Source organism: Heptranchias perlo, chromosome 22 (assembly GCF_035084215.1).
Source record: "Heptranchias perlo isolate sHepPer1 chromosome 22, sHepPer1.hap1, whole genome shotgun sequence".
In the NCBI taxonomy this organism is placed as follows: domain Eukaryota; kingdom Metazoa; phylum Chordata; class Chondrichthyes; order Hexanchiformes; family Hexanchidae; genus Heptranchias; species Heptranchias perlo.
The window spans coordinates 19,213,273-19,241,159 of record NC_090346.1 but is presented as its reverse complement, the minus strand read 5'-3'; the positions used below and the strand labels follow the sequence as shown (position 1 = coordinate 19,241,159).

Genomic DNA, 27,887 nt, shown 5'->3' with positions numbered 1-27,887 from the left:
GCACAACGATGCAGAAAGAATTTAAAGGCCTGATGTTGGGGATAAATAGCCAGGATGGAGATTTGATGGAAGAATTGCAGATAATTATATTCACCCAAGAAACAGTACAGGGAATGGAGAAGATTGGAGACAAGATTAATGAAATTGTTAAAGAAACTAAAAAAAACAGAAACCAAAATACATCTAAGGCTATTACATGCAGTATGCCTGGAGGGTTTCTGTTGAATCAGATTCAAAAGGGATTAATCAATATTGAAATCAATCAGATCCCAAATTTTATAACCAATGTTCAAATGGAGGGTTGGTACAACAAAATTTGAAGTTGTTATAAAGTGTGATGATATAGCTCCGTTGATTATGCTCGGAAACCATGTAATCAGACTGAGCAAAAATAGGGCCTAATCCCAGTGCTAATTACTATCCCATTGTGGGATAATCACACCAAGCTGATGGAAGTATTTTGAGTGAAAACCTGTGGGAGTTTTGGAAATTGCCTTGACCTCCAATCTTCTGAAGGAATATGTGAATTAACCAAGGACATTAGTTAGAAGGAATGAGGAACTCTGGAGAGTCCCAGGTACCTCTTGCTGTTCCAGGAAAGATGGAGCCTGGTTATGCTGCTGTGATGTGCTGCAGAGCTGAAAGCCAGCATGTTGTTTCACCCTGGATGAACAATCCCCTAACCGCACCATACACTTGACTAAATGGGGCCTGGCATGACTAATGCTGTTTACCTGGAAAGAGGAAGATACTGTGTAACAACTAAAAAAGATCATTATACACCGTAATACTGTGTGCATGGTCTCACAACCTATGCTTTGCATCACACCAACACAGATAATTAAATTTGGGGATAAGATTCTGGTGCCAGTTAGGGCCCACAATGTGACGGAAATTCAGTTGAACATAACCCTCCAGGCTGAAGCACTAATATGTGGTAAAATTTAATCGCCCAATACCACCTCTTTCTCTGGGTTTAAAGTCAATCCTTGAAAGGAGTAGCACCTCACAGAAGAACCTAGTGCACGTGCAACAACAAAATAGTGAAATAGAGAGAGGAATTTCAGTACTGAGTGATTATGAATGGTGGGAAACAATGTACAATGTCAGAAAGCACCCATGGGTACAGATTAGGTCAATGCTGTTTGTCATCATACAAGCAATCCTGTTGCTCATATTAGCTATCCTTATTTGTGTGAAATCCCCAAGGAAGTTAAAGCAGAGAAAGAACACGATGGAAGTGATCGCTCATGAATGGGAATTCGTAGGGCCTATGGAGTGGAACCATCAGGGCAATGCTCACCAGCCATATAAATACTGTGGCGACAAGAGCAAGTCAGAGGCTGGGTATTCTGCGGCGAGTGACTCACCTCCTGATCCCCAAAGCCTTTCCACCATCTACATGGCACAAGTCAGGAGTGTGATGGAATACTCTCCACTTCCCTGGATGAGTGCAGCTCCAACAACACTCAAGAAGCTCGACACCATCCAAGACAAAGCAGCCCGCTTGATTGGCACCCCATCCACCACCCTAAACATTCACTTCCTTCACCACCGGCGCACTGTGGCTGCAGTGTACCATCCACAGGATGCACTGCAGCAACTGGCCAAGGCTTCTTCCACAGCACCTCCCAAACCCGCGACCTCTACCACCTAGAAGGACAAGAGCAGCAGGCACATGGGAACAACACCACCTGCACGTCCCCCTCCAAGTCACACACCATCCCGACATGGAAATATATCGCTATTCCTTCATCATCGCTGGGTCAAAATCCTGGAACTCCCTTCCTAACAGCACTGTGGGAGAACCTTCACCACACGGACTGCAGCGGTTCAAGAAGACGGCTCACCACCACCTTCTCAAGGGCAATTAGGGATGGGCAATAAATGCCGGCCTCGCCAGCAACGCCCACATCCCATGAACGAATAAAAAAAAAAGAAACTGTGAGAGGGATAGTTGAGTGTGGGTCCCTGGAAAAGGAATTTCCCAGCGTTCCAAGGAAGGTAATGTAGGATAGTGTGTAATATAACAGGTTAACAGCTTGACATAGGTAAAGAGGATCATAGGTTAGTTATTGTAGGGAGCTACAGTGAATGTATGGAGAGAGAGCGAATGTGCAGACTAACAAGAGGGACTAACTGAATTCTGCTGAATATATAGAACAGGTTGTTTGAGCAAGAGTAAATATGAAAGCAGAACTAAAAGCAATGGGCATAGATATAACAAACGCAATACTGGCTAAAACTAATTACAGATAAGTAGAATCTTTAGCTTAGATGGAACTTATATCCTTATTATGATAGAGTGAGTGTTAATGTACTACCATGGACAGACAAGCCGAAGCCTGATGGAAAGTACTGGGATGTGCTCAGCAGAATAATGTAAGGGAAATATGATAGAGACCTGTAGCTAAGGGAACTGGAGGAGGTCAGTTTTAGAGTGAGGAATAGCACATGGGGCTTGGTTTACATTACATTCTGTGATCAAAATAGATGTGATAGAGTAAAAGTATAAATGTAACATGCAACACACCCTCAAGTGTACTCAAGACCACAAACTGTCTGGTGAGGTGTAAGCTTGAAGTTCCTGATGGGTCTCTTACTTGTGAGTATAAAGACGTATTGCTTACCTGCAATACTCAATGTGCTATTTTTAATTAATAAACATATATTGGATATATCACTACCTCATGGGTTATAGAATCTATTAATTAAATAAAGGATAAGATGCAGGAGCTAGAGTACTAGTCCTGATCTGATATAAAACCCAATGTAGTGATGGCAGTAATATGTTTGGTGAGGACGGAATTGGGTTTGACTGTCATGGCCCTCAACATTGACACTTACCGTCCAGACTTACACAAAAAGGATGGCAATTTGGACAAAGTACTCAAGGGCTCCCGGCACCTGTGGAATAGTGTCCTAACATGAGTTATCAAATTCAGGAGCAGATGGTGGTGGAAGCAGATTCAATAATAACTTTCAAAAGGAAATTGGATAAATACTTGAAGGGGGGAAATTTGCAGGGCTATGGGAATGGGCAGGGGCATGGGACTAATTGGATAGCTCTTTCAAAGAGCCAGGACAAGCATGATGGGCCGAATGGCCTCCTTCTGTGCTGTATGATGTAATAAACTGGATAACCAGGTGGTGAAGGATAGAATACTGGAGCCTGGTCTTCAGTTGCTTCCAAGCCTTTATTCACATTACACACACACCACACCCTAGATCAGTTCTCTTATAAATGGATACAAGAGTTCCCAGTTGATACATATCACCTGAATACAATTAACACTAATTGATATAAATTACATGGATACAATTAACATATGATAAAATTGGAGAAGGTGAATAAAAAGTGCTTGGGGATCTTGAATTAACACAGAAGATTCTGACTGAACTATTTTTCTTGCTTTATTTTTTTTACAGGCACCTAGAGGGGAGATTTTTCACTTCGGTACTCCTGATGTATGGGCGAAGCACCCCCAGCCAATGATTTTCTATCTATTAATTCCAAAAGCCAGAAAATCATATGCAGGCATTGTGCAATTTCCATGTGTTGGGAGTGCCAAAGTAGAAAATCTCCATTTACTTTCTCAATTGAACAAAGCTGTTGTTGTTAACAAATCAATGAGATTTGTTTTCTTTTTAACAGATTTGGATTATAAATGCTAATTTATTTTTAGCTTAACTTTTTGCTATGTAGGAATGTCACTAATTTTTGCTACAAGTAGGAAGGAGTTGATCTCGACATTCACAAGTCACATGATTAGTTTATTTTATAAATATTTAAGATATTTAATGGAATGAACCAGCACCTTTCAAGATGGCCTAATTGCTTCATGTGATTTGAGAAAGCAAGGCAAAATGTTCAAACTCAGTTTATATGAAAGGTTAAAATTCTGAGCCTGGCATAGGTTGCACTCGAAGGAAACTGTAAACCTCAAGTTATAGAACTTTGGTGGAGCCAATAGCAATGGGGCTCTCCTGGAGGTTGCTTGATTGCCTTTAGGGGTTGGAGTAGTGAAACTGACCTGGGAGACAACGGAGCATCGTGGGAGACGCAGCGAGTAATTAAAAGGGGCGCTGGTGAAACTGACATGTGAGAAAACCAGTGAGTAGTTAAAAGGAGCACAGATATCGGAGCACTAACACAAACAGGAGAAAAATCTGAAAAATGTTATGTCATAGCCAACACAGAGGGAAGAGTGGTGGAACCTGAGAAATAAAAGCAGTGTTTCATTCACTTATTTACACTTCCATATTTAACTATATAGGAGGTAAGGGGCTACTAAAGTAAAGTAAAGTCAAGACTACTAAAGTAAATAATGTAAGCAAGGACAAAACTAAACTGCCAACTTTAAGTAAATAAACAGTTTATTTCAGTAAAATAGCTGGACAGCTGAGATGCTTTGCCTGCACATCCTGTGCCATGCGGGAACTCCAGGATAGCTGAAAGTTTCTTGGCTCGCACTTTCCAGGAGGTAGTCATCCCACAATCTCAGAGAATTTAGGAGGACAGTAAATGGGTGGCCATCCAGCATGGTAGGAAGGCGAGGCAGGCAGTGCAGGGTTCATAAGGGAATGTGGCAACACCAACTGGCTTTCAGTGTTGATGACTTGGTTGTAACTAGCGGGGTGCTGCAAGAATAGTGCTCGGGCCTCAGCTATTCACAATATATATCAATGACTTAGATGAGGGGACCGACTGTAACCCCCAACCCTAACCTGTTTGCTGACGATACAAAGCTAGTGGAAAAGTAAGCTGTGAGGAGGACACAAAGAGGCTGCAAAGGGACATAGACAGATTAAGTGAGTGGGCAAGAAGGTGGCAGATGGGGTATAAGGTGGGGAAATGTGAAATTATCCACTTTGGTAGGACGAATAGGGAAGCAGAATATTTTTTAAAAGGTGAGAGACTAAGAAATGTTGGTAGTCAGAGGGATTTAGGTGTCCTTGTACACGAATCACAGAAAGTTAACATGCAGGTACAGCAAATAATGAGGAAGGCAAATGGTATGTTAGCCTTTATTGCAAGGGGGTTGGAGTATAAGAGTAAGGAGGTCTTGCTGCAATTATATAGGGCTCTGGTGAGACCACACCTGGAGTACTGTGCACAGTTTTGGCCACCTTACTGATGTACTTGCCTTGGAGGGGGTACAATGAAGGTTCACTAGACTGATTCCTGGGATGAGAGGGTTATCCTATGAGGAGAGATTGAGTAGAATGGGTCTACATTCTCTGGAGTTTAGAAGAATAAGAGGTGATCTCATTGAAACGTATAAAATTCTTACAGGGCTTGACAGGGAAGATGCTGAGAGGTCTATTCCACTGGCTGGAGAGTCTAGAACTAGGGGTCATAGTCTCAAGATAAGGGGTCAGCCATTTAGGACCGAGATGAGGAAAAATTTCTTCACTCAGAGGGTTGTGAATCTTTGGAATTCTGTACCCCAGAGGGCTGTGGATGCTCAGTCGTTGAGTATATTCAAGACTGAGATCTATGGATATTTGGACATTAAGGGAATCAATGGATATCGGGATAGGGCAGGAAAGTGGAGTTGAGGTAGAAGATCAGCCACGATATTATTGAATTGAGGGGGCCGTATGGCCTACTCCTGCTCATATTTCTTAAGTGGTTATGTTCTTATAGATCTGCTAAGGTAAGATTCCTATCCACATCTCTCACTCTCTGCTCTGCACCAGCTGTAGCCCCAGCACTCACAAGCCTTCACTCGTTTTGTATCCCTCTCCTTCAATCATAGCAATACATTTCACTGCACCTTCTTCTGCTGCCACTTGCACACACTGCAGCTGCTATTGTCCTCACAAGTACTCCCCTCACTTCCACACGCGTTACTTCTTTCACGCACCATCATAACACTGTTCCCCGGACATGTACATCTTTACAAACCTTTAGCAGACCGCACGCTAATATGCATCCTTTATTCTGGCTGGACAATCTGTCACACAAAAAAGGGAGCTAAAGTGCACAGGAAGAGAGCCACGATCAGCTCAAGTATTCATACCAATGGTAGAGGCCACAATGAACATAGTGGGCAGAGGTGCTGCATTGAACTGCCATTCTTCTGTTTCTTATGTTCTTATGACGGCACCTCGAAGGATTGCAATCTAGAGCAAAGCCATGACATCATGGGGTAAATGACTGCCCTCTGGCAGAACGAAGTGTAGAAATGCAGTTGTCATAGAGGATTTGATAGTCAGGGGATAGACAGGCGTTTCTGCAACGCAGCAGTTGCAGAGTGTGTTGCCTCCCTGGTGCCAGGGTAGAGGATGTCATAAAATCAGTGCAGGATATTCTGCGGCAGGAAGGGTTCATTTTAGAACCAATGACATAGGAAAGAAAAGGGTTGAGTTTCTACAAGCAGAGATTCAGGAGCTAGCGAGGAAACTAAAGAGCACAGAAGAAAGCCATTCGGTCTATCGAGTCCGCGCCAGCCCTTTGCAAGAGCAATTCAGCTAGTCCCACTCCCCTGCCCTATCCCCATAGCCCTGCAAATGTTTTCCTTTCATGTATTTATCTAGTTCCCTTTTGAAGGCCATGATTGAATCTGCCTCCACCACCCCCTTGGGTAGTGCATTCCAGATCCTAACCACTCACTGCGTAAAAAGGTTTTTCCTCATGTCACCTTTGCATCTTTTGCCAATCACCTTAAATCTATATCCTCTGGTTCTTGATCCTTCCGCCAATGGGAACAGTTTCTCTCTTTCTACTCTGTCTCGAACCTTCATGATTTTGAATACCTCTATCAAATCTCCTCGCAATCTTCTTTGTTCCAAGGAGAACAAACCCCAGCTTCTCCAGTCTATCCACGTAACTAAAACCCCTCATCCCTGGATGCATTCCAGTAAATCTCTTCTGCACCCTCCCTAAGGCCTTCACATCTTTTCTAAAGTGCGGTGCCCAGAACGGGACACAATACTCCAGTTGTGGCCGCACCAGTGTTTTATAAAGGTTCATCATGAATTCCATACTTCTACACTCTTTGCCTCTATTTCTAAAGCCCAGGATCCTGTATGCTTTTTTAACCGCTTTCTCAACCAGCCCTGCCACCTTCAACGATTTGTGCACAAACATCCCCAGATCTCTTTGTTCCTGTACCCCTTTTAGAGTTGTGCCCTCTAGTTTATATTGCCTCTCCTCGTTCCTCCTACCGAAATGTATCACTTCTCATTCTTCTGCGTTAAATTTCATCTGCCACATGTCCGCCCATGCCGTCAGCCTGTCTATATCCTCTTGAAATCTATCACTATCCTCCTCAATGTTTATTACCCTTCCAAGTTTTGTGTCATCTGCAAATTTTGAAATTGTGCCCCATACATCCAAGTCTTTACTATATATCAAGAAAAGCAGTGGTCCCAGCACCAACCCCTGGGGAACACCACTGTACACCTCCCTCCAATCTGAAAAACAACCATTCACCACTACTCTCTGTTTCCTGTCACTTAGCCAATTCTGTATCCATGTTGCTACTGCCCCCTTTATTCCATAGGCTACAATCTTGATGATAAGCCTACCATGCGGCACTTTATCAAACGCCTTTTGAAAGTCCATATACACCTCATCAACTGCATTGCCCTCATTTACCCTCTCTGTTACCTCATCAAAAAACTCTATCAGGTTCATTAAACACGATTTGCCTTTAACAAATCCGTGCTGGCTTGCCCTAATCAATCCACAGTCCAAGTGACTGTTAATTCTGTCCCGTAGTATCGTTTCTAAAAGTTTCCCCACCATGGAGGTTAAACTGACTGGCCTATAGTTGCTGCGTTTATCCTTACACCCTTTTTTGAACAAGGGTGTAACATTTGCAATTCTTCAATCCTTTGGCACCACCCCTGTCTCGACAGATGTTTGAAAGATAATGGCCAGTACCACAATTTCCACCCTTACTTCCCTCAACAATCTAAGATGCATCCCATCCGGACCGGGTGACTTATCTACTTTAGGTACAGTTAGCCTTTCAAGTACCTCTTCTTTATCAATTTTTAGCCCATCCAGTATCACAATTATATCTGCCTTTACACTGGCAGCATCTTCTTCCTTGGTAAAGACAGATGCAAAGTTTAGTACCTCGGCCATCCCCTCTGCTTCCATGAGTAAATCTCCTTTACGGTCCCTAATCGGCCCCACTCATCCTCTTACTACCCATTTATTGTTTACATGCCTGTAGACGATTAAGGGGTGATATAATTAAGATGTTTAAGATGATTAAAGGATTTGATAGGGGAGATAGAGAGAAGCTATTACCTCCGGTGGGAGATTCCGAAACAAGGGGGCATAACCTTAAAATTAGAGCTAGGCCATTCAGAGGTGATGTCAGGAAGCTCTTCACACAAAGGGTAGTGGAAATCTGGAGCTCTCTTCCACAAAAAGCTGTTGAGGGTAGGTCAATTGAAAATGTCAAAATTGAGATTAATAGATTTTTGTTAGGCAAGGGTATTAAGGGATATTGAATCAAGGTAGGTAAATGGAGTTAAGATACAGATCAGCCATGATCTAACTGAATGGCAGAACAGGCTCAAAGGGCTGAATGGCCTCCTCCTGTTCCTATGTTCCTCCTAATACCTCCAGTTTGAATGAGAAGTCCTGTTCCACCACTGTTTTTGAGTCTATCTGAACATTCCTTATTTCCCAAGTCTCTGTGCACCCCCAAATGTTCCCAAAGCAGTTGCAGAAAATTGGAGACTCACCAAAAACCATTGCAATTCTTTCAACTTAATTTATAGCTTTTTTTCCCCTCACTGACACCCAAATTTAAAAATAAGTAGAACACTTTATGGGGTTTAATCTTTGTTATTTTCTGCTCCCTGTAAAATTAACATGTACACTAAGCTGACACCATGGTGTAAATTTAGTTAGAAAATGGTCTGACAGTCTTAGGAATTAGGTGTCTGAGCACTTACTGATTTGCTTGGACCCTTCCGAAAAGAGATAAAGAGGAGAGAATTAAGTGTTTATGATTTTGCTACATGTAACTTGCAAAAATTTGGAAATAGCGGCCTGGATTTCTGTGGGCCTTCTGTCACATTTCCAATATAAGCCAGGCAAGAGTGCACCAGAAAACCAGGAAGTATGCTGGAGCTTGAATAAGCCAAGTCTCGACTTCCTCACCAAGGAATTCAGGACTTGTTTGTGGCGGAACCCTCGTATGCCTCACGCAAGCTCACCCATGACAGATGGATCGTGTCTGGGGGGCGGGGGGGGGGGGGGGGAGAGGATCCCAGGTTGAGAGTTTCCCTGCCCCAACCTGGGGATCTGCCAGCAGGCCAGTGTGCTTGAGGGTACAGGTCTGGGATTTGGCCTGGATCCCAAAGATTTTGAATTTTTAAAGAACATTTAATGTAGATCAGTGAGGGCTCAGCTTCCAAGTGCTGTTGATAAGAGGGGAGGGGTGGCAAGTGGCTGCCTAGTAACAAATTTCCCACCCTATTTCTTCTGGCAGGAACCCAAGATGTGCCCCTAGTGGTACAGGTGCCCATCAGCAATATTTAAGCTAGGTGACCTCCCCTTGACCCTGCATGCTCCAGCAGGCACATCCCAATACGTTCAACAATATGGCATGTCAATGGATTATTGGCCTAAGAAAGTCAAATATAAAATTTGTTAATGAACAGAACAGTTTCAAAGTTAATATACCCAGAACCAAGTGTTCTAAATAAACATATGCATTGTAAAGTTTAAATTTTGGAACTTAAACATAATTGTGGTCTAGATTTTACAATCAACATTGTTTTAATTTTGGTGTTAACTTAGGTTTTTATGTCTGCAGAGTCTGAACAGACCTGTTTTTGAGCTGTAATCCATAGAGGAAGTATTCCATTATCCCACCATTCTGTCTTGCTTAGCGTGATTTTGTGTGGTAGTTTAAGTAGAGTTGTAGTGTTGAAAAACATATTGTGGATAACTCCATGATCTTGAATCCATCGTCCTGTGAAAAAGAAAGAATGTAGCTTCAAACTGCTGAACCAGCATTGGACAGAGAGTAACAAGCACAAATAAGATACAAGTTCAACCAACAAATTAAATCGCATGCCAGTACCTTATAAGCAGATCATTGCCCACTCAAAAACCATTAAAATATTGCTCAATATTTGTAAACCAAGAAATTTATACCACGTCTTAAATTTATGGATCCTATCCTCTTCTCCCTGGTCCCTATGTTTTGTAGATTTTTGGATTAAAACTCAAAGGTATGTGTTTACAATCCAAGGGATTATAACAAGCTGATGCACACCCAGGACCCAGTGGTCAATTAGACAAGCAGACTAGACCATCAAACAAATGAAGTTTATTCACCCAGTGTGTCTTTACTTACAGCTGTGAACCAACAATGATAGGTATTACATTCCATCCATCCCCTATCCATCCTTCCTGTCATCCATCCATCCATCCATCCGTCCGTCCATCCATCCTCTTATCCATCCATCATTTTAGCCATCCGCCTATTCATCCATCCTCATAACCATCCGCCATCTGTCCTCTTATCTATCCGTCCATCCATCCTCTTATCCATCTATCCATCCGTCCTCTTATCCATCTGTCCATCCATCCGTCCTCTTATCCATCCTCTTATCTATCTATCCTCTTATCCATCCATCCATCCATCCGTCCTCTTATCCATCCATCCGTCCTGTTATCCATCCATCCTCTTATCCATACGTCCATCCATCCATCCCCTTATCCATCAGTCCATCCATTCGCCCTCTTATTCATCTGTCCTCTTATCCATCTGTCCATCCATCCGTCCACTTATCCATCCATCCATCTCTCTCTCTGCTCATTCCACACTCATCTCCCCCTAACTGTACCATTTCCCAGCCTTTCATTCTTATCGTCTGGTTAAAGGCTATTAACGCCAACAATTTCTTAAAGCTATACTGCCTTTCATATAACTTCTTAAAGTTGTATCTCTATCTCAGATACAGAGCTCTCAACATCCAATCGCTTATATTTCATGCCTCTCACTCTGTTACAGGGAGATAGCCACTATCAAGATAGCTTAAAATTAAAGTAGGATTCAATAAAGTAGCTAGAAAATAAATAATTTCTCCTGCCGCCAGCAATTTTATCAAGATACCAGTCTGAGTATACTTGTACTGGTGAACCAAGATTTATGTCCTTTATTCCATTCCAGTGTCCATTTCAGTGTTGGCTAAATGGTTCCAAGTGATAACTGGAGAACACAGTTGAATTACTTTAGAATCCATTCTGATATAGGATTATTGTCTAATAGACTTCCAGTTTCACAGGTACATTTGTGTATTACAGTTATTCTCAGTAGGGATAAAATGAAATAAAAACTGCAAGTGCTGGAAATCTGAAATAATTTATGGCACTTTGCCCTTGCTGCATGTTTCTGAGCATATACGTGGAGAATACAGTTAGAATGAGTGCTGGAACAGCCGCAAGATTTTTAGATAGCGCCATGAAAGTCCTTGTGCAGGAGGTGAGCAGGAGGAAGGAGGTCCTATTTCTGGCTGATGGGAGAAGGGTGCCAAGGCAAATAGCCTAGCAGGAGTGGACCGAGGTGGCTGAGCAGAAGAATGTGCTGAAGACCTGACAGCAGTGCTGGAAAAAATTCACTGATTTGACCAGAGGGGAGAGTTGGCTAAGGTAGATTGGGAAATTAGATTAAAAGATATGACGGTAGATAAGCATCGGTTTGTTAAGGGAAGGTCGCATCTGACTAACTTGATTGAATTTTTTGAGGAGGTAACAAGGAGGGTCGATGAGGGTAACGCATTTGATGTAGTCTACATGGATTTTAGCAAGGCTTTTGACAAGGTCCCACATGGCAGACTGGTCAAAAAAGAAAAAGCCCATGGGATCCAAGGGAAAGTGGCAAGTTGGACCAAAATTGGCTCTATGGCAGGAAGCTAAAGGTAATGGTCAACGGGTGTTTTTGTGACTGGAAGGCTGTTTCCAGTGGGGTTCTGCAGGGCTCAGTACTAGGTCCCTTGCTTTTTGTGGGATATATCAATGATATAGACTTGAATGTAGGGGGCATGAATGATTAAGAAGTTTGCAGATGATACAAAAATTGGCCGTGTGGTTGATAGTGAGGAGGAAAGCTGTAGACTGCAGGAAGATATCAATGGACTGGCCATGTGGGCAGAAAAGTGGCAAATGGAATTCAATCTGGAAAAGTGTGAGGTAATGCATTAGGGGAAGGCAAACAAGGCAAGGAAATACACAATAAATGGGAGAATACTGAGCGGTGCAGAGGAACAGAGGGACCTTGGAGTGCATGTCCACAGGTCCATGAAGGTAGCAGGTCAGGTAGATAAGGTGTTTAAGAAGGCATACGGGATACTTTCCTTTATCAGCCAAGGCATAGAATATTGGAGTAGGGAGATAATGCTAGAACTGTATAAAACACTAGTTAGGCCACAGCTTGAGTACTGCGTACAGTTCTGGTCACCACAGGAAAGATGTGATTGCACTGGAAAGGGTACAGTGGAGATTTACATGGGTAAGATGGGTATAGAGGGATATGGGCCAAGTGCAGGCAATTGGGACTAGCTTAGTGGTATAAACTGGGCGACATGGACATGTTGGGCCGAAGGACCTGTTTCCATGTTGTAAACTTCTATGATTCTATGATTCTATTTACGAGGATGTTGCCAGGACTGGAGAATTTTAGCTATGAGGGAAGTTTGGATAGGCTGGGGTTGTTTTCTTTGGAACAGAGGAGTCTGAGGGGATATTTCATTGAGGTGTATAACATTATGAGGGGCCTAGATAGAGTGGATAGGGAGGACCTATTTCCCTTAGCAGAGGGGGCATAGATTTAAAGTAATTGGTAGAAGGATTAGAGGGGAGCTGAGAAGAAATGTTTTCACGCAGAGTGGTGGTGGTCTGGAACTCACTGCCTGAAAGGGTGGTAGAGGCAGAAACCCTAAACTCATTTAAGTAAGTACTTGGATGTGCACTTGAAGTGTCATAACCTACAGGGCGACAGACCAAGTGCTGAAAAGTGGGATTAAGCTGGATAGCTCTTTTTCGGCTGGCACTGACACGATGGGCCGAATGGCCTCCTTCTGTGCCGTAACTTTCTATGATAAGCAATGGTGAACATTTAAAGAAATAATTCATAATTCTCACTGAATATACATTCCTTTCACGAATAAAAACTCCACAGGAAAAATGATCCAACCGTAGCTAACTAGAGAAGTTAAGGATAGTATTAGATTAAAAGGAGAGGCTGACAATGTTGCCAAAAAAGTAGTAAGCCTGAGGATTGAGGTTTTAGAAATCAGCAAAGGATGACCAAGAAATTGATAAACAGGGAGAAAATTGAATATGTGAGTAAACTAGCAAGGGGACATAGCCTAACATTCAGATCCAGGACGTGCAGTAGTGAAGTTAGGAAATGCTTCTACACACAAAGGGTGGGAGAAGTTTGGAACGCTCTTCTGCAAACGGCAGTTGATGCTAGCTCAATTGTGAATTCTAAATCTGAGATTGATAGATTTCTGTGAACCAAGGGTATTAAGGAATATGGGGCTAAGGCGGGTATATGGAGTTAGGTCACAGGTCCAGCATGATCTCATTGAATGGAGGAACAGGCTCGAGGGGCTAAATGCCACGGCCACTTGCTGCCTCCTGATATGTGCCACCTTCTCCTGCAAGAAAGCGGGACGTGTGTCTGGATGATGTGCCTGTCACGGTCGAAGAGTTGCCAGTGTGTGTGGCCAGTGAGCTGTGGGTGGGCGGCTTGCAACAGTGGTAATGTGTAAGGGTGAGAGGAAGCATCTGGTTGGAAGTGCTGATTACTGATGGAAGGAGTTTGTTGGTATGTGCGTGATGGGGGGTGTACTGCATGGTGCAGTTGGTAGGAGACGTCACTTGACAGTTGACCTCACTTACCTTGACCACTCATATCAAAGCATTGAACTTCTTCCTGCACTGCATCCATGTTCATGATGCTGTGCGCCTGACATTGACTTCGTCCTCCTCTGCCTCCCACTGCCTTTTGGATATATATCTGGAGGGCCTCTTGCCCCCCCCACCCCCAACACCCCACGGATATAGGATATCCCTCCTTCTGTCCACCTCATACCAAGGTCTCGAGTGCATCAGCAGAAAACCTTGGTGCATGCACTCCCGCAGGCCGAGCACCAACTCAGATCGGCAGATTGGTGAGGTCTGGCAAGCAGATTGGAGGATGTGGGATTTAGTAGTGCACAACCTTTATTCAATGTTTTAACATAACTCATCAGTGTGTAAACATAGGGATGGGACCTGTTTTACGTGTGCGATGTCTGATCTCCATTCAGACTCCGTGCAGACAGTAGACTGTTATTTTCAGCAAATAACAGGTACCAGGATACAGCAAAGGCTATGGGCCCCGACAACATCCCGGCTGTAGTGCTGAAGCCTTGTGCTCCAGAACTAGCTGCGCCTCTAGCCAAACTGTTCCAGTACAGCTGCAACACTGGCATCTACCCGACAATGTGGAAAATTGCCCAGGTATGTCCTGCTCACAAAAAGCAGGACAAATCCAATCAGGCCAATTACCGCCCCATCAGTCTGCTCTCAAACCGCCAGGACCGCTCGGCTCCAGACCTCATTACAGCCTTGGTCCAAACATGGACAAAAGAGCTGAATTCCAGAGGTGAAGTGAGAGTGACTGCCCTTGACATCAAGGCAGCATTTGACCGAGAGTGGCACCAAGGAGCCCTAGTAAAATTGAAGTCAATGGGAATCAGGGGGAAAACTCTCCAGTGGCTGGAGTCATACCGAGCACAAAGGAAGATGGTAGTGGTTGTTGGAGGCCAATCATGTCAGCCCCAGGACATTGCTGCAGGAGTTCCTCAAGGCAGTGTCCTAGGCCCAATCATCTTCAGCTGCTTCATCAATGACCTTCCCTCCATCATAAGGTCAGAAATGGGGATGTTCGCTGATGATTGCACAGTGTTCAGTTCCATTCGCAACCTCTCAGATAATGAAGCAATTCGTGCCCGCATCCAGCAAGACCTGGACAACATCCAGGCTTGGGCTGATATGTGGCAAGTAACATTCGCGCCAGACAAGTGCCAGGCAATGACCATCTCCAACAAGAGAGAGTGCAACCACCTCCCCAATTCAATGGCATTACCATCTCCGAATCCCCCACCATCAACATCCTGGGGGTCACCATTGACCAGAAACTTAACTGGACCAGCCATATAAATACTATGGCTGCAAGAGCAGGTCAGAGGCTGGATATTCTGCGGCGAGTGACTCACCTCCTGACTCCCCAAAGCCTTTCCACCATTTACAAGGCACAAGTCAGGAGTGTGATGGAATACTCTCCACTTGCCTGGATGAGTGCATCTCCAACAACACTCAAGAAGCTCAACACCATCCACGACAAAACAGCCCGCTTGATTGGCACCCCATCCACCACCCTAAACATTCACTCCCTTCACCACCGGCGCACTGTGGCTGCAGTGTGTATCACCCATAGGATGCACTGCAGCAACTGGCCAAGGCTTCTTCGACAGCACCTCCTAAACACGCGACCTCTACCACCTAGAAGGACAAGGGCAGCAAGCACATGGGAACAACACCACCTGCACGTTCCCCTCCAAGTCACACACCATCCCGACATGGAAATATATCGCCGTTCCTTCATCATCGCTGGGTCAAAATCCTGGAACTCCCTTCCTAACAACACTGTGGGAGAGCCTTCACCACACGGACTACAGTGGTTCAAGAAGGCGGCTGACCACCACCACCTTCTCAAGGGCAATTAGGGATGGGCTATAAATGCCGGCGTTGCCAGTGACGCCCACATCCCATGAATGAATTTAAAAAAATCATCAGCAAAGTGGTGGAAGGTGTCGTCGACAGTGCTATCAAGCGGCACTTACTCACCAATAACCTGCTCAACGATGCTCAGTTTGGGTTCCGCCAGGACCACTCGGCTCCAGACCTCATTTCAGCCTTGGTCCAAACATGGACAAAAGAGCTGAATTCCAGAGGTGAGGTGAGAGTCACTGCCCTTGACATCAAGGCAGCATTTGACCGAGTGTGGCACCAAGGAGCCCTAATAAAATTGAAGTCAATGGGAATCAGGGGGAAAACTCTCCAGTGGCTGGAGTCATACCTAGCACAAAGGAAGATGGTAGTGGTTGTTGGAGGCCAATCATGTCAGCCCCAGGACATTGCTGCAGGAGTTCCTCAAGGCAGTGTCCTAGGCCCAATCATCTTCAGCTGCTTCATCAATGACCTTCCCTCCATCATAAGGTCAGAAATGGGGATGTTCGCTGATGATTGCACAGTGTTCAGTTCCATTCGCAACCTCTCAGATAATGAAGCAATTCGTGCCCGCATCCAGCAAGACCTGGACAACATTCAGGCTTGGGCTGATATGTGGCAAGTAACATTCACGCCAGACAAGTGCCAGGCAATGACCATCTCCAACAAGAGAGAGTGCAACCACCTCCCCAATTCAATGGCATTACCATCTCCGAATCCCCCACCATCAACATCCTGGGGGTCACCATTGACCAGAAACTTAACTGGACCAGCCATATAAATACTATGGCTGCAAGAGCAGGTCAGAGGCTGGATATTCTGCGGCGAGTGACTCACCTCCTGACTCCCCAAAGCCTTTCCACCATTTACAAGGCACAAGTCAGGAGTGTGATGGAATACTCTCCACTTGCCTGGATGAGTGCATCTCCAACAACACTCAAGAAGCTCAACACCATCCACGACAAAACAGCCCGCTTGATTGGCACCCCATCCACCACCCTAAACATTCACTCCCTTCACCACCGGCGCACTGTGGCTGCAGTGTGTATCACCCATAGGATGCACTGCAGCAACTGGCCAAGGCTTCTTCGACAGCACCTCCTAAACACGCGACCTCTACCACCTAGAAGGACAAGGGCAGCAAGCACATGGGAACAACACCACCTGCACGTTCCCCTCCAAGTCACACACCATCCCGACATGGAAATATATCGCCGTTCCTTCATCATCGCTGGGTCAAAATCCTGGAACTCCCTTCCTAACAACACTGTGGGAGAGCCTTCACCACACGGACTACAGTGGTTCAAGAAGGCGGCTGACCACCACCACCTTCTCAAGGGCAATTAGGGATGGGCTATAAATGCCGGCGTTGCCAGTGACGCCCACATCCCATGAATGAATTTAAAAAAATCATCAGCAAAGTGGTGGAAGGTGTCGTCGACAGTGCTATCAAGCGGCACTTACTCACCAATAACCTGCTCAACGATGCTCAGTTTGGGTTCCGCCAGGACCACTCGGCTCCAGACCTCATTTCAGCCTTGGTCCAAACATGGACAAAAGAGCTGAATTCCAGAGGTGAGGTGAGAGTCACTGCCCTTGACATCAAGGCAGCATTTGACCGAGTGTGGCACCAAGGAGCCCTAATAAAATTGAAGTCAATGGGAATCAGGGGGAAAACTCTCCAGTGGCTGGAGTCATACCTAGCACAAAGGAAGATGGTAGTGGTTGTTGGAGGCCAATCATGTCAGCCCCAGGACATTGCTGCAGGAGTTCCTCAAGGCAGTGTCCTAGGCCCAATCATCTTCAGCTGCTTCATCAATGACCTTCCCTCCATCATAAGGTCAGAAATGGGGATGTTCGCTGATGATTGCACAGTGTTCAGTTCCATTCGCAACCTCTCAGATAATGAAGCAATTCGTGCCCGCATCCAGCAAGACCTGGACAACATCCAGGCTTGGGCTGATATGTGGCAAGTAACATTCGCGCCAGACAAGTGCCAGGCAATGACCATCTCCAACAAGAGAGAGTCTAACCACCTCCCCAATTCAATGGCATTACCATCTCCGAATCCCCCACCATCAACATCCTGGGGGTCACCATTGACCAGAAACTTAACTGGACCAGCCATATAAATACTATGGCTGCAAGAGCAGGTCAGAGGCTGGATATTCTGCGGCGAGTGACTCACCTCCTGACTCCCCAAAGCCTTTCCACCATTTACAAGGCACAAGTCAGGAGTGTGATGGAATACTCTCCACTTGACTGGATGAGTGCATCTCCAACAACACTCAAGAAGCTCAACACCATCCACGACAAAACAGCCCGCTTGATTGGCACCCCATCCACCACCCTAAACATTCACTCCCTTCACCACCGGCGCACTGTGGCTGCAGTGTGTACCATCCACAGGATACACTGCAGCAACTGGCCAAGGCTTCTTCGACAGCACCTCCTAAACACGCGACCTCTACCACCTAGAAGGACAAGGGCAGCAAGCACATGGGAACAGCACCACCTGCACGTTCCTCTCCAAGTCACACACCAACCCGACTTGGAAATATATCGCTGTTCCTTCATCGTCGCTGGATTAAAATCCTGGAACGCCCTTCCTAACAGCACTGTGGGAGAACCTTCACCACACGGACTACAGTGGTTCAAGGCGGCGGCTCACCACCACCTTCTCAAAGGCAATTAGGGATGGGCAATAAATGCTGGCCTTGCCAGCAACGCCCACATCCCATGAACGAATAAAAAAAAAAGCTACCTTTATGAGATTTCTAAGAAATATCCTCCCTTTAAGAGATTGGGCTCCCCTGCTGGTGAAAAGTGCAAATTGCATTGATTCCACATGCAAGGCCCAGAATGGAATGCACTCAGGCTGGCCGAAACTCACATCCTGCCTGCGCAGGGGTCATTGGGTGCGTGGTAATAGCACATCACGCTACCCGCACCCAAAAACGGCCCTTATCCAATTTTTCCCCCGTTGTTAGTCAGAGGGATTTGGGTATCCTTGTGCACAAATCACAGAAAGTTAACAGCAAGCAATTAGGAAGGTAAATGGTATGTTAGCCTTTATTGCAAGGGCGTTGGAGTATAAGAGTAAGGAGGTCTTGCTGCAATTATGTAGAGCTTTGGTGAGACTACACATGGATTACTGTGTACAGATTTCTTCTCCTTACCTAAGGAAGGATATAGTTGCCTGAGAGGGTTTGCAACGAATGTTCAGTGGATTGATTCCTGGGATGAGAGGATTGTCCTATGAGGAGAGATTGAGTAGAATCGGCCCACATTCTTTGTAGTTTAGAAGAATGAGAGGTGATCTCATTGAAACATATAAAATTCTTAGAGGGCTTGACAGGGTAGATGCTGATAGGCTGTTTCCCCTGACTGAAGCGTCTAGAACTAGGGTTCATGGTCTCAAGATAAGGGGTCGGCCATTTAGGACTGAGATGAGGAAAAATTTCTTCACTCAGAGGGTTGTGAATCTTTGGAATTCTCTACCCCAGGGGGCTGTGGATGTTCTGTCGTTGAGGATGTTCAGAATGAGATCTATGGATATTTGGACACTAAAGGAATCAAGGGATATGGGGATAGGGCAGGAAAGTGGAGTTGAGGTAGATGATCAGCCATGAATTTATTGAATGGCTGAGCAGGCTCCATGGGCTGTATGGCCTACTCCTGCTCCTATTTCTTATGTTGTTATGTTCTTAACACCACTATTGAATCTCCCTTTAACCTTCTCTGCTCTAAGGAGAACAATTCCAGCTTCTCTAGTCCCTTTATCTAACTGAAGTATCAGATCCCTGGTACCATTCCAGTAAATCTCCTCTGCACCTTCTCTAAGACCTTGACGTCCTTCCAAAATGTGGTGCCCAGAATTGGACACAATAGTCCAGCTGGGGCCTATCAGTGATTTATAAAAACTTAACATAACTATCTTGTATTTGTACTTTATGCCTCTTTTTATAAAGTCAAGGATCCAGTATGCTTTTTTAACAGCCTTCTCAACTTGTCCTGCCACCTTCAAAGATTTGTATACGTACACTTCCAGGTTGCTCTGTTCCTGCTCTTTAAAATTGTATCATTTAATTTATATTGCCTCTCCTCATTCTTCCTACCAAAATGCATCACTTTACACTTCCCTGCATTAAATTTCACCTGCCACGTGTTTGACCATTTCATCTGAAGTTTGTTACTACCCTCCTCACTGTTTAATCGAGGAAAGCTTTGGTTGGATCATCCTTCCACCCACTTTACATCCACAGTCTCTCTTACCATTAGACCCAGTCCTTTCGTGTAATTGCCCTTAACTCAAACACTAGCATGGGTATTTCTATCATATCACATGGCATAGTCAACAAACACTCATCCAAAGAAACTGTGCACAAAAGGAATTTGGTCAAAAATGTGTGCAAAGCATTAGTGCCTTCTAGCTGCTCTTCTACCTCGTCTCATGCTCCTACGAGGTGCTATCCCAATAGCTACAACATTGGAGATGAAAGCAAGCTGGCATCCAATAAGAAGACTTGAGATGGCTGTTGTGGTCAACCTCTAGGAGCTTGGACCTGAGTGGGCATGGCTACAGAATGCAGCTTTTCATATTTCACTGGGGCAGTCTGGCCCTGTTTTTTATGGCAACATCAAGGGCACTGGTTGGGGACGGGGGGAGAGGTGGGGAGTCAACCTGAGAGAGGGCAACATGTGCCTTTTCTACGGGGCCACTGCCACTCATACCTGGTTGCACCTCAGCACTCCCACTTCTCTGTGCAAGAACAGAATCTAGCAGTGATATGATGATTTGCAAGCCCCTATCAATACTCAAAGCTTAGAAAGCTGCAGAAGATGACGGAATGCAGCGGGTCACCACAGATTTCATAACTGAGGGCTCTGCTGTAAGGTGCACAGAGGTAACCACATGCTCCATGATTGACTGTAGTGTTTCGATAGATTGCGCAAAGATCCCATACAAGGAATCCTCCATTCTGTTTGACATTGTGTGCAAGCTCCCTGGCAGGCATCGAAATGTTGCTGGTGCCCAGCTATCAGTCTTATTTTATAGGTTGGTCCCTGGAAGTCTTCAACTGTGCTGTCTATAGCAGGGCTAGGACACAAGGTCACCTTTCAGATAGCTGGTTCTTAGGCTGTCATTTTGCCCTGCCCTTGCTCCTGCTCACTTGTGCTTGGTGATTCTAACTGACTCTCTACAGTATGCAGGGTGCTGATGCTAACAAGGGTAAAAAAGGGAGTGACAGTGCAACATTCCGTATACTGCCCTCCTATTCTTCTGCACCAGCTGGGCCTGGGACATCCAATGGACCTTGAAAGAAGAGTGTGGGACGAGAGTTAGTGGCAAGAATAAGTAGTAACAGATGAGTGGCAGCTCAACGCAGCACCTCTGCCCATTACGTTCATTGCGGCCACTTCCATCGATGTGAGCATCTGGGATGATCATGGCCCTCTTCCTGTGCACTTTAGCTTCCTTTCTTGTCCGACAGCTTGTCCAGCCAGAATAAAGAGTGTGTGTTAGCGTGCGGCCTGCTGAAGGTTTGTAAAGCCGTACGTATCAGGGTAGCAGTGTTATGATGGCACGTGAAAGAAGTAGCATGTGGGCGAAGTGAGGGGAGTACTTGTGAGGGCAGTAGCAGCTGCAGTGTGTCCAAGTGACAACAGAAAAAGGCGCAATGAAATGTATTGCTGTGACTGGAGGAGCAGGATGCGAAACGAGGAAGTGAAGGCTTGTGAGTGCTGGGGCTACAGCTTGTGCAGAGCAGAGAGTGAGAGATGTGGATAGGAATCTTACCTTAGAAGCTCTATAAGAACATAAGAAATAGAAGCAGGAGTAGGTCTTGGGGCCCCTTGAGCCTGCTCCACCATTCAATAAGATCATAGAAACATAGAAAATAGGAGCAAGAGTAGACCATTCGGCCCTTCAGGCCTACTCTGCCATTCAAAATGAGCGTGGCTGATCGTCTAACTGAGTACCCTGTTCCCGCTTTTTTCCCATATCCCTTAATCCCTTTAGCATTAAGAAATATATCTAGCTCCTTCTTGAATACATCTAATGACTTGGCCTCCACTGCCTTCTGTGGTAGAGAATTCCACAGGTTCACCACCCTCTGAGTGAAGAAATCTCTCCTCATCTCGGCTCCAAATGGCATACACTGTATCCCGAGACTGTAACCCTTGGTTCTGGACTCCCCAGCCATCAGGAACATCCTCCCTGCATCTAGTCCATCCAGCCCTGTTAGAATTTTATATGTTTCGATGAAATTTCCTCTCATTCTTCCAAACTCCAGTGAATATAGACCTAGTCAGCCCGATCATGGCTGATCTTCTACTTCAACTCCATTTTCTTGCCCTATCCCCATATCTCTTGATTCCCTTAGTGTCCAAATATCCATCAATCTCAGTCTTGAATATACTCAATGACTGAGCATCCACAGCCCTCTGGGTTACAGAATTCCAAAGATTCACAACCCTCTGAGTGAAGAAATGTTTCCCCATCTCAGTCCTAAATTATCTCATTATCTTGAGACTATGACCCCCAGTTCTAGACACTCCAGCCAGGGGAAACACTTCTCAGCATCTACCCCGACCAGCCCTCTAAGTATTTTATACATTTCAATGAGATCACCTCTGATTCTTCTAAACTCCAGAGAATATAAACCCATTCTACTCAATCTCTCCTCATATCCCAGGAATCAATCTAGTGAACCTTCATTGCACCCCATCTAAGGCAAGTATATCCTTCCTTAGGTAAGGAGACCAAAACTGTGCACAGTAATCCAGGTGTGGTCTTACAAGAGCCCAATATAATTGCAAGACCCCTTGCAATAAAGGCTAACATACCATTTGCCTTCCTAATTGCTTGCTGTACCAGCATGTTAATTTTCTGTGATTTGTGTACAAGAACACCCAAATCCCTTTGACTACCAACATTTCTTAGTCTCTCACCTTTTAAAAAATATTCTGCTTTTTTATTTTTCCTACCAAATTGGACAATTTCACATTTCCCCATATTATACTCCATCTGCCACCTTTTCACCCACTCACTTAACCTGTCTACATCCCTTTGCAGTCTGTGTCCTCCTCACAGCTTTCTTTCCCATCTAGCTTTGTATTGTCAGCAAACTTGGATACATTACACTCGGTCCCCTCATCTAGGTCATTGATACATATTGTAAACATCTGAGGCCCAAGCACTGATCCTTGCAGCACCCCACTATTAACAACCTGCCAACCCGAAAATGACCCATTTCCTACTGTCTGTTTTCTGTCCGTTAACCAATCCTCAATCCATGCTAATATATTACCCCCAATATCATGAGCCCCAATCTTGTATAACAACCTCTTGTGTAGCACCTTATCAAATGCCTTTTGAAAATCCAAATATACCACATCCACTGGTTCCCCCTTATCTACCCTGCTACTTACATCCTCAAAAAATTCTAATAGATTTGTCAAACATGATTTCCCTTTCATAAAACTGTGTTGTCTCTGCCTAATCATATGATCATTTTCTAAATGCCCTGTTACTATGCCCTTAATAATAGATTCCAGTATTTTCCCTACTACTGATGTCAGGCTAACTGGCCTATAGTTCCCTGTTTTCTCTCTCCCTTCTTTTTGAATAGCATGCTTACATTTGCTACCTTCCAATCCATGGGGACTGTTCTGAAATCTAGGGAATTCTGGAAGATCACAATCACTGCATCCACAATCTCTGCAGCCACCTCTTTTAAAACCATAGGATGTAGGCCATCAGGTCCAGGGGATCTGTTGGCTTTCAGTCCCATTAATTTCTCCAGTATTTTTTCTTTACTAATCTTAATTACTTTAAGTTCCTGACTCTCATTAGACAAGGGTTTACAAGAGGTTCCCCATTATGTTTTTTGTGTCTTCTACTGTGAAGACAGATACAAAATATCTGTTTGATGTCTCTGCTATTTCCTTATTCCCCATTATAATTTCTCCTGTCTCTGCCTCTAAGGAACCCACGTTTACCTTCGCTAATCTCTTCCTTTTTACATACTTGCTTCATAGAATCATAGAATGCTTACAGCACAGAAGGAGGCCATTCAGCCCATTGAGTCCATGCCGGCTCTCTGTAAGAGCAATCCAGTTAGTCCCACTCCCCTGCCCTATTCCCGTAACCCTGCAAATGTTTTCCCTTCAAGTATTGATCCAATTCCCTTTTGAAAGCCACAATTGAATCTGCCTTCATCACCCCCTCAGGCAGTGCATTCCAGATCAGAACCATTCGCTGTGTAAAAAAGTTTTTCCTCATGTCGCCTTTGGTTCTTTTGCCAATCACCTTAAATCTGTGTCTTCTGGTTCTTGACCCTTCTGCCAATGGGAACAGTGTCTCTCTATTTAATCTGTCTAGACCCTTCATGACTTTGAATACCTCTATCAAATCTCCTCTCAACCTTCTCTGCGCTAAAGAGAACAACCAGTTTAGCCACATAACTGAAGCCCCTCATCCCTGGAATCATTCTAGTAAATCTCTTCTGCACCTTCTCTAAGGCCTTCACATCCTTCCTAAAGTGCAGTGCCCAGAACAGGACACCATACTCCAGTTCTGGCCAAACCAGTTTTATAAAGGTTGATAATAACTTCCTTGCCTTTGTACTCTATGCCTCTATTTATAAAGCCCAGGATCCCGTAGGTTTTCTTAACCGTTTTCTCAACGTGCCCTGCCACCTTCAACGATTTGTGCAGATAGACCCCCAGATCTCTCTATTCCTGCACCCCTTTTAGAATTGTATCCTTTAGTTTATATTACATCTCCTCGCTCTTCCTACCAAAACGTATCACTTCCCACTTTTCTACGTTAAATTTCATCTGCCACGTGTCCGCCCGTTCCACCAGCCTGTCTATGTCTGCTCGAAGTTATCACTATCCTGCTCACTGTTCACTATCTTTCCAAGTTTTGTGACATCTGCAAATTTTGAAATTGTGTCCTGTACGCCAAGTCCAAGTCATGAATATATATTAAGAAAACCAATGGTCTTAGTACCGACCCCTGGGGAACACCACTGTATACCTTCCTGCAGTCAGAAAAACAACTGTTCACCACTACTTTCTGTTTCCTGTTACTTAGCCTATTTCATATCCATGCTGCCACTGCCCCTTTTATTCCATGGGCTTCAGCTTTGCTGACAAGCCTATTATGCGGCACTTTATCAAACACCTTTTGGAAGTCCATATAAACTACATCAACGGCAATGCCCTCATCGAATCTCTCTGTTACCTCAAAAAACTCAATCAAGTTAGTTAAACACGATTTGCCTTTAACAAATCCATGCTGGTTTTCCCTAATCAATCCACACTCATCCTAGTGACCATTAATTCTGTCCCGGATTATTGTTTCTAAAAGTTTTCCCACCACTGAGGTTAAACTGACTGGCCTATAGTTGCTGGGTTTATCCTTACACCCTTTTTTGAACAAGGCTGTAACATTTGCAATTCTCCAGTCCTCTGGCACCATCCCCATACCTAAGGATGATTGGAAGATTATGGCCAGTACCTCTGCAATTTCCACCCTTACTTCCCTCAGCAACCTAGGATGCATCCCATCCGGACCCGGTGACTTATCTACTTTAAGTACAGCTAGCCTTTCTAGTACCTCTTCTTTATCAATTTTTAGCCCCAGTATCTCAACTACCTCTTCTTTTACTGTGACTTTGGCAGCATCTTCTTCCTTGGTAAAGACAGATGCAAAGTACTCATTTAGTCCCTCGGCCTCCCCTCTGGCTCCATGAATAGATCTCCTTTATGGTCCCTAATCGGCCCCACCCCTCCTCCTACTACCCGTTTACTGTTTACATGCCTATAGAAGATTTTTGGATTCCCTTTTATGTTTGCCACCAGTCTATTCTCATTCTCTCTCTTTGCCCCTCTTATTTCTTTTTTCACTCCCCCTCTGAACTTTCTATATTCTGCCTGGTTCTCACTTGTGTCATCAACCTGACATCTGTCATACGCCCCCTTTTTCCATTTCATCTTACTCACTATCTCTTTTGTCATCCAGGGAGCTCTGGCTTTAGTTGCCCTATCTTTCTCCCTCATGTGAATGTACCCAGACTGTACCCGAACCATCTCCTCTTTAAAGGCCATCCACTGTTCAATTACAGTTTTGCCTGCCAATCTTTGATTCCAATTTACCCGGGCCAGATCTGTTCTCATCATACTGAAATTGGCCCTCCTCCAATTGAGTATTTTTAGTTTAGAGTGATCCTTGCCCTTTTCCATAGCTAATCTAAACCTTATGTTACTATAATCACTGCTCCACTTGGCCCACCTCATTCCCCAGAACCAGATCCAGCAATGCCTCCTTCCTCGTTGTGCCAGAAATGTACTGATCAAGAAAATTCTCCTGAACACAATTCAAAAATTCCTCCCCCTCTTTGCCCCTTACACTATTACTATCCCAGTCTATATTAGGATAGTTTAAGTCCCCCATTATTACTACTCGATGGCTCTTGCACATCTCTGTAATTTCCCTGCAAATTTGCTCCTCTATATCCTTCCCACTAGTTGGTGGCCTATAGAATACACCCAGCAGTGTATTGGCACCTCTATTGTTTCTTCACTCTAACCAAATAGATAATGTCCTTGACCCCTCCAGGACATCCTCTCTCTCCAGCACTGCAATATTCTCCCTCCCTCTATCAATTTCTTGGTCATCCTTTGCTGATTTCTAAAACCCTCCCAATCATCAGGCTTATTACTCTTTTTGGCAACATTGTAAGCCTCTTCTTTTAATCTATACTATCCTTAACTTCTCTAGTTAGCCATGGTTGGATCATTTTTCCCAAGGTGTTTAAAATCATGATCACCTTAAATCTGTGTCCTCTGGTTACCAATCCTTCTGCCACTTGGAACAGTTTCTCCTTATTTACTCTATCAAAACCACACATGATTTTGAACACCTCTATCAAATCTCCCGTTAACCTTCTCTGTTCTAAGAAGAACAACCCCAGCTTCTCCAGTCTCTCCACATAACTGAAGTCCCTCATTCCTGGTACCATTCTAGTAAATAAAGAGAAACTGTTTATAGTGGCAGAAGGATTGGTAACCAGAGGTCACAGATTTAAGGTAATTGGCAAAAGAACCAGAGGCAACACGAGGAACATTTTTTTGTGCAGCTCATTGTTATGATCTAGAATGTGCTGCCTGAAAGGTTGGTGGAATCAGATTCAATAATAACTTTCAAAAGCGAATTGGAAAACTACTTGAAAGGGAAAAATTTGCAAGGCTATGTGGAAAGGGCAGTTGAGTGGGACTAATTGGATAGCTCTTTTAAAGAGCTGGCACCATCACAGTGGGCTGAATGACCTCCTCCTGTAATGTATTATTCTATGATTCTCACTGATGCAAAAATGCTAATAAATCATTAAAGTTTTATAAATAACCAAACCAAAGATTTTCTCGGAGGCTTCTAGAAACTACTCCACAGGAAGTGATCCAGATCTGCAATTATACCTATTTGAAAGGAAATATTATTTTTCAACACCTATTGTGTCCACGTTCATTCATGCATATAACAGTAAATTAAGTACTACTAAGCAAGTGACATTGTTCAATCTAATCATTGTTTTCTTTTCATGCAAGCGTTTTACTTTTCTCTGATGCCTCACCTGTGATAGTTGTGAAATGTGAAGGCGATGTCATGGTTACAAAAGGTGGGTTAATGTATTTTGCCTTCACTCCCTTTGTTGTTAAATAGTCCAGATTTGGTGTCTCCACGTCCTGATCATAATCCCAACGAAATCCATCAAAAGAAATCAGCAGGAGTTTATTCATTGTCTGATTTTTCTCATTCTGTTGGATTGGCACACACATCACTGCAGTCACCAAAAATGGTGCCAGTAAAAAAAAAGTTAGAGACTTCATACCAATTTCAATAATAATATTGAATAGAAACAGATAATTCTAGAAATGCAAAATAGGTTGTACAGCATCTGAAACAGAAAGGTTTCAGATAGGACCTTTCATCAGAACTGTTCTGAATTTGATTGCTCAAGTCTATCCTTTATCTTGGTTTAAAAGAACAAAGATCAGTTATGGCATCACAGTCTGAGTCAAAACATTTCTCTGATAATGGAACTGATAAATT

The 27,887-nt window shown here is 44.3% G+C and overlaps 1 protein-coding gene across 1 annotated transcript in view; it reads right to left on the bottom strand.

Moving 5' to 3' along the window:
- The window catches only part of zgc:153896 (uncharacterized protein LOC569930 homolog), a 54,976-nt gene extending 27,312 nt beyond the window's left edge, over positions 1 to 27,664 (bottom strand). The window contains exons 1-2 of the mRNA XM_068003762.1: positions 27,409 to 27,664; positions 9,805 to 9,950 (exon numbers count right to left, since the gene is read on the bottom strand). Of these exons, the coding sequence (XP_067859863.1) occupies positions 9,805 to 9,950; positions 27,409 to 27,664 (402 nt within the window). The remainder of the gene's footprint in view (positions 1 to 9,804; positions 9,951 to 27,408) is intronic.
- Positions 27,665 to 27,887: the final 223 nt, after the last annotated feature.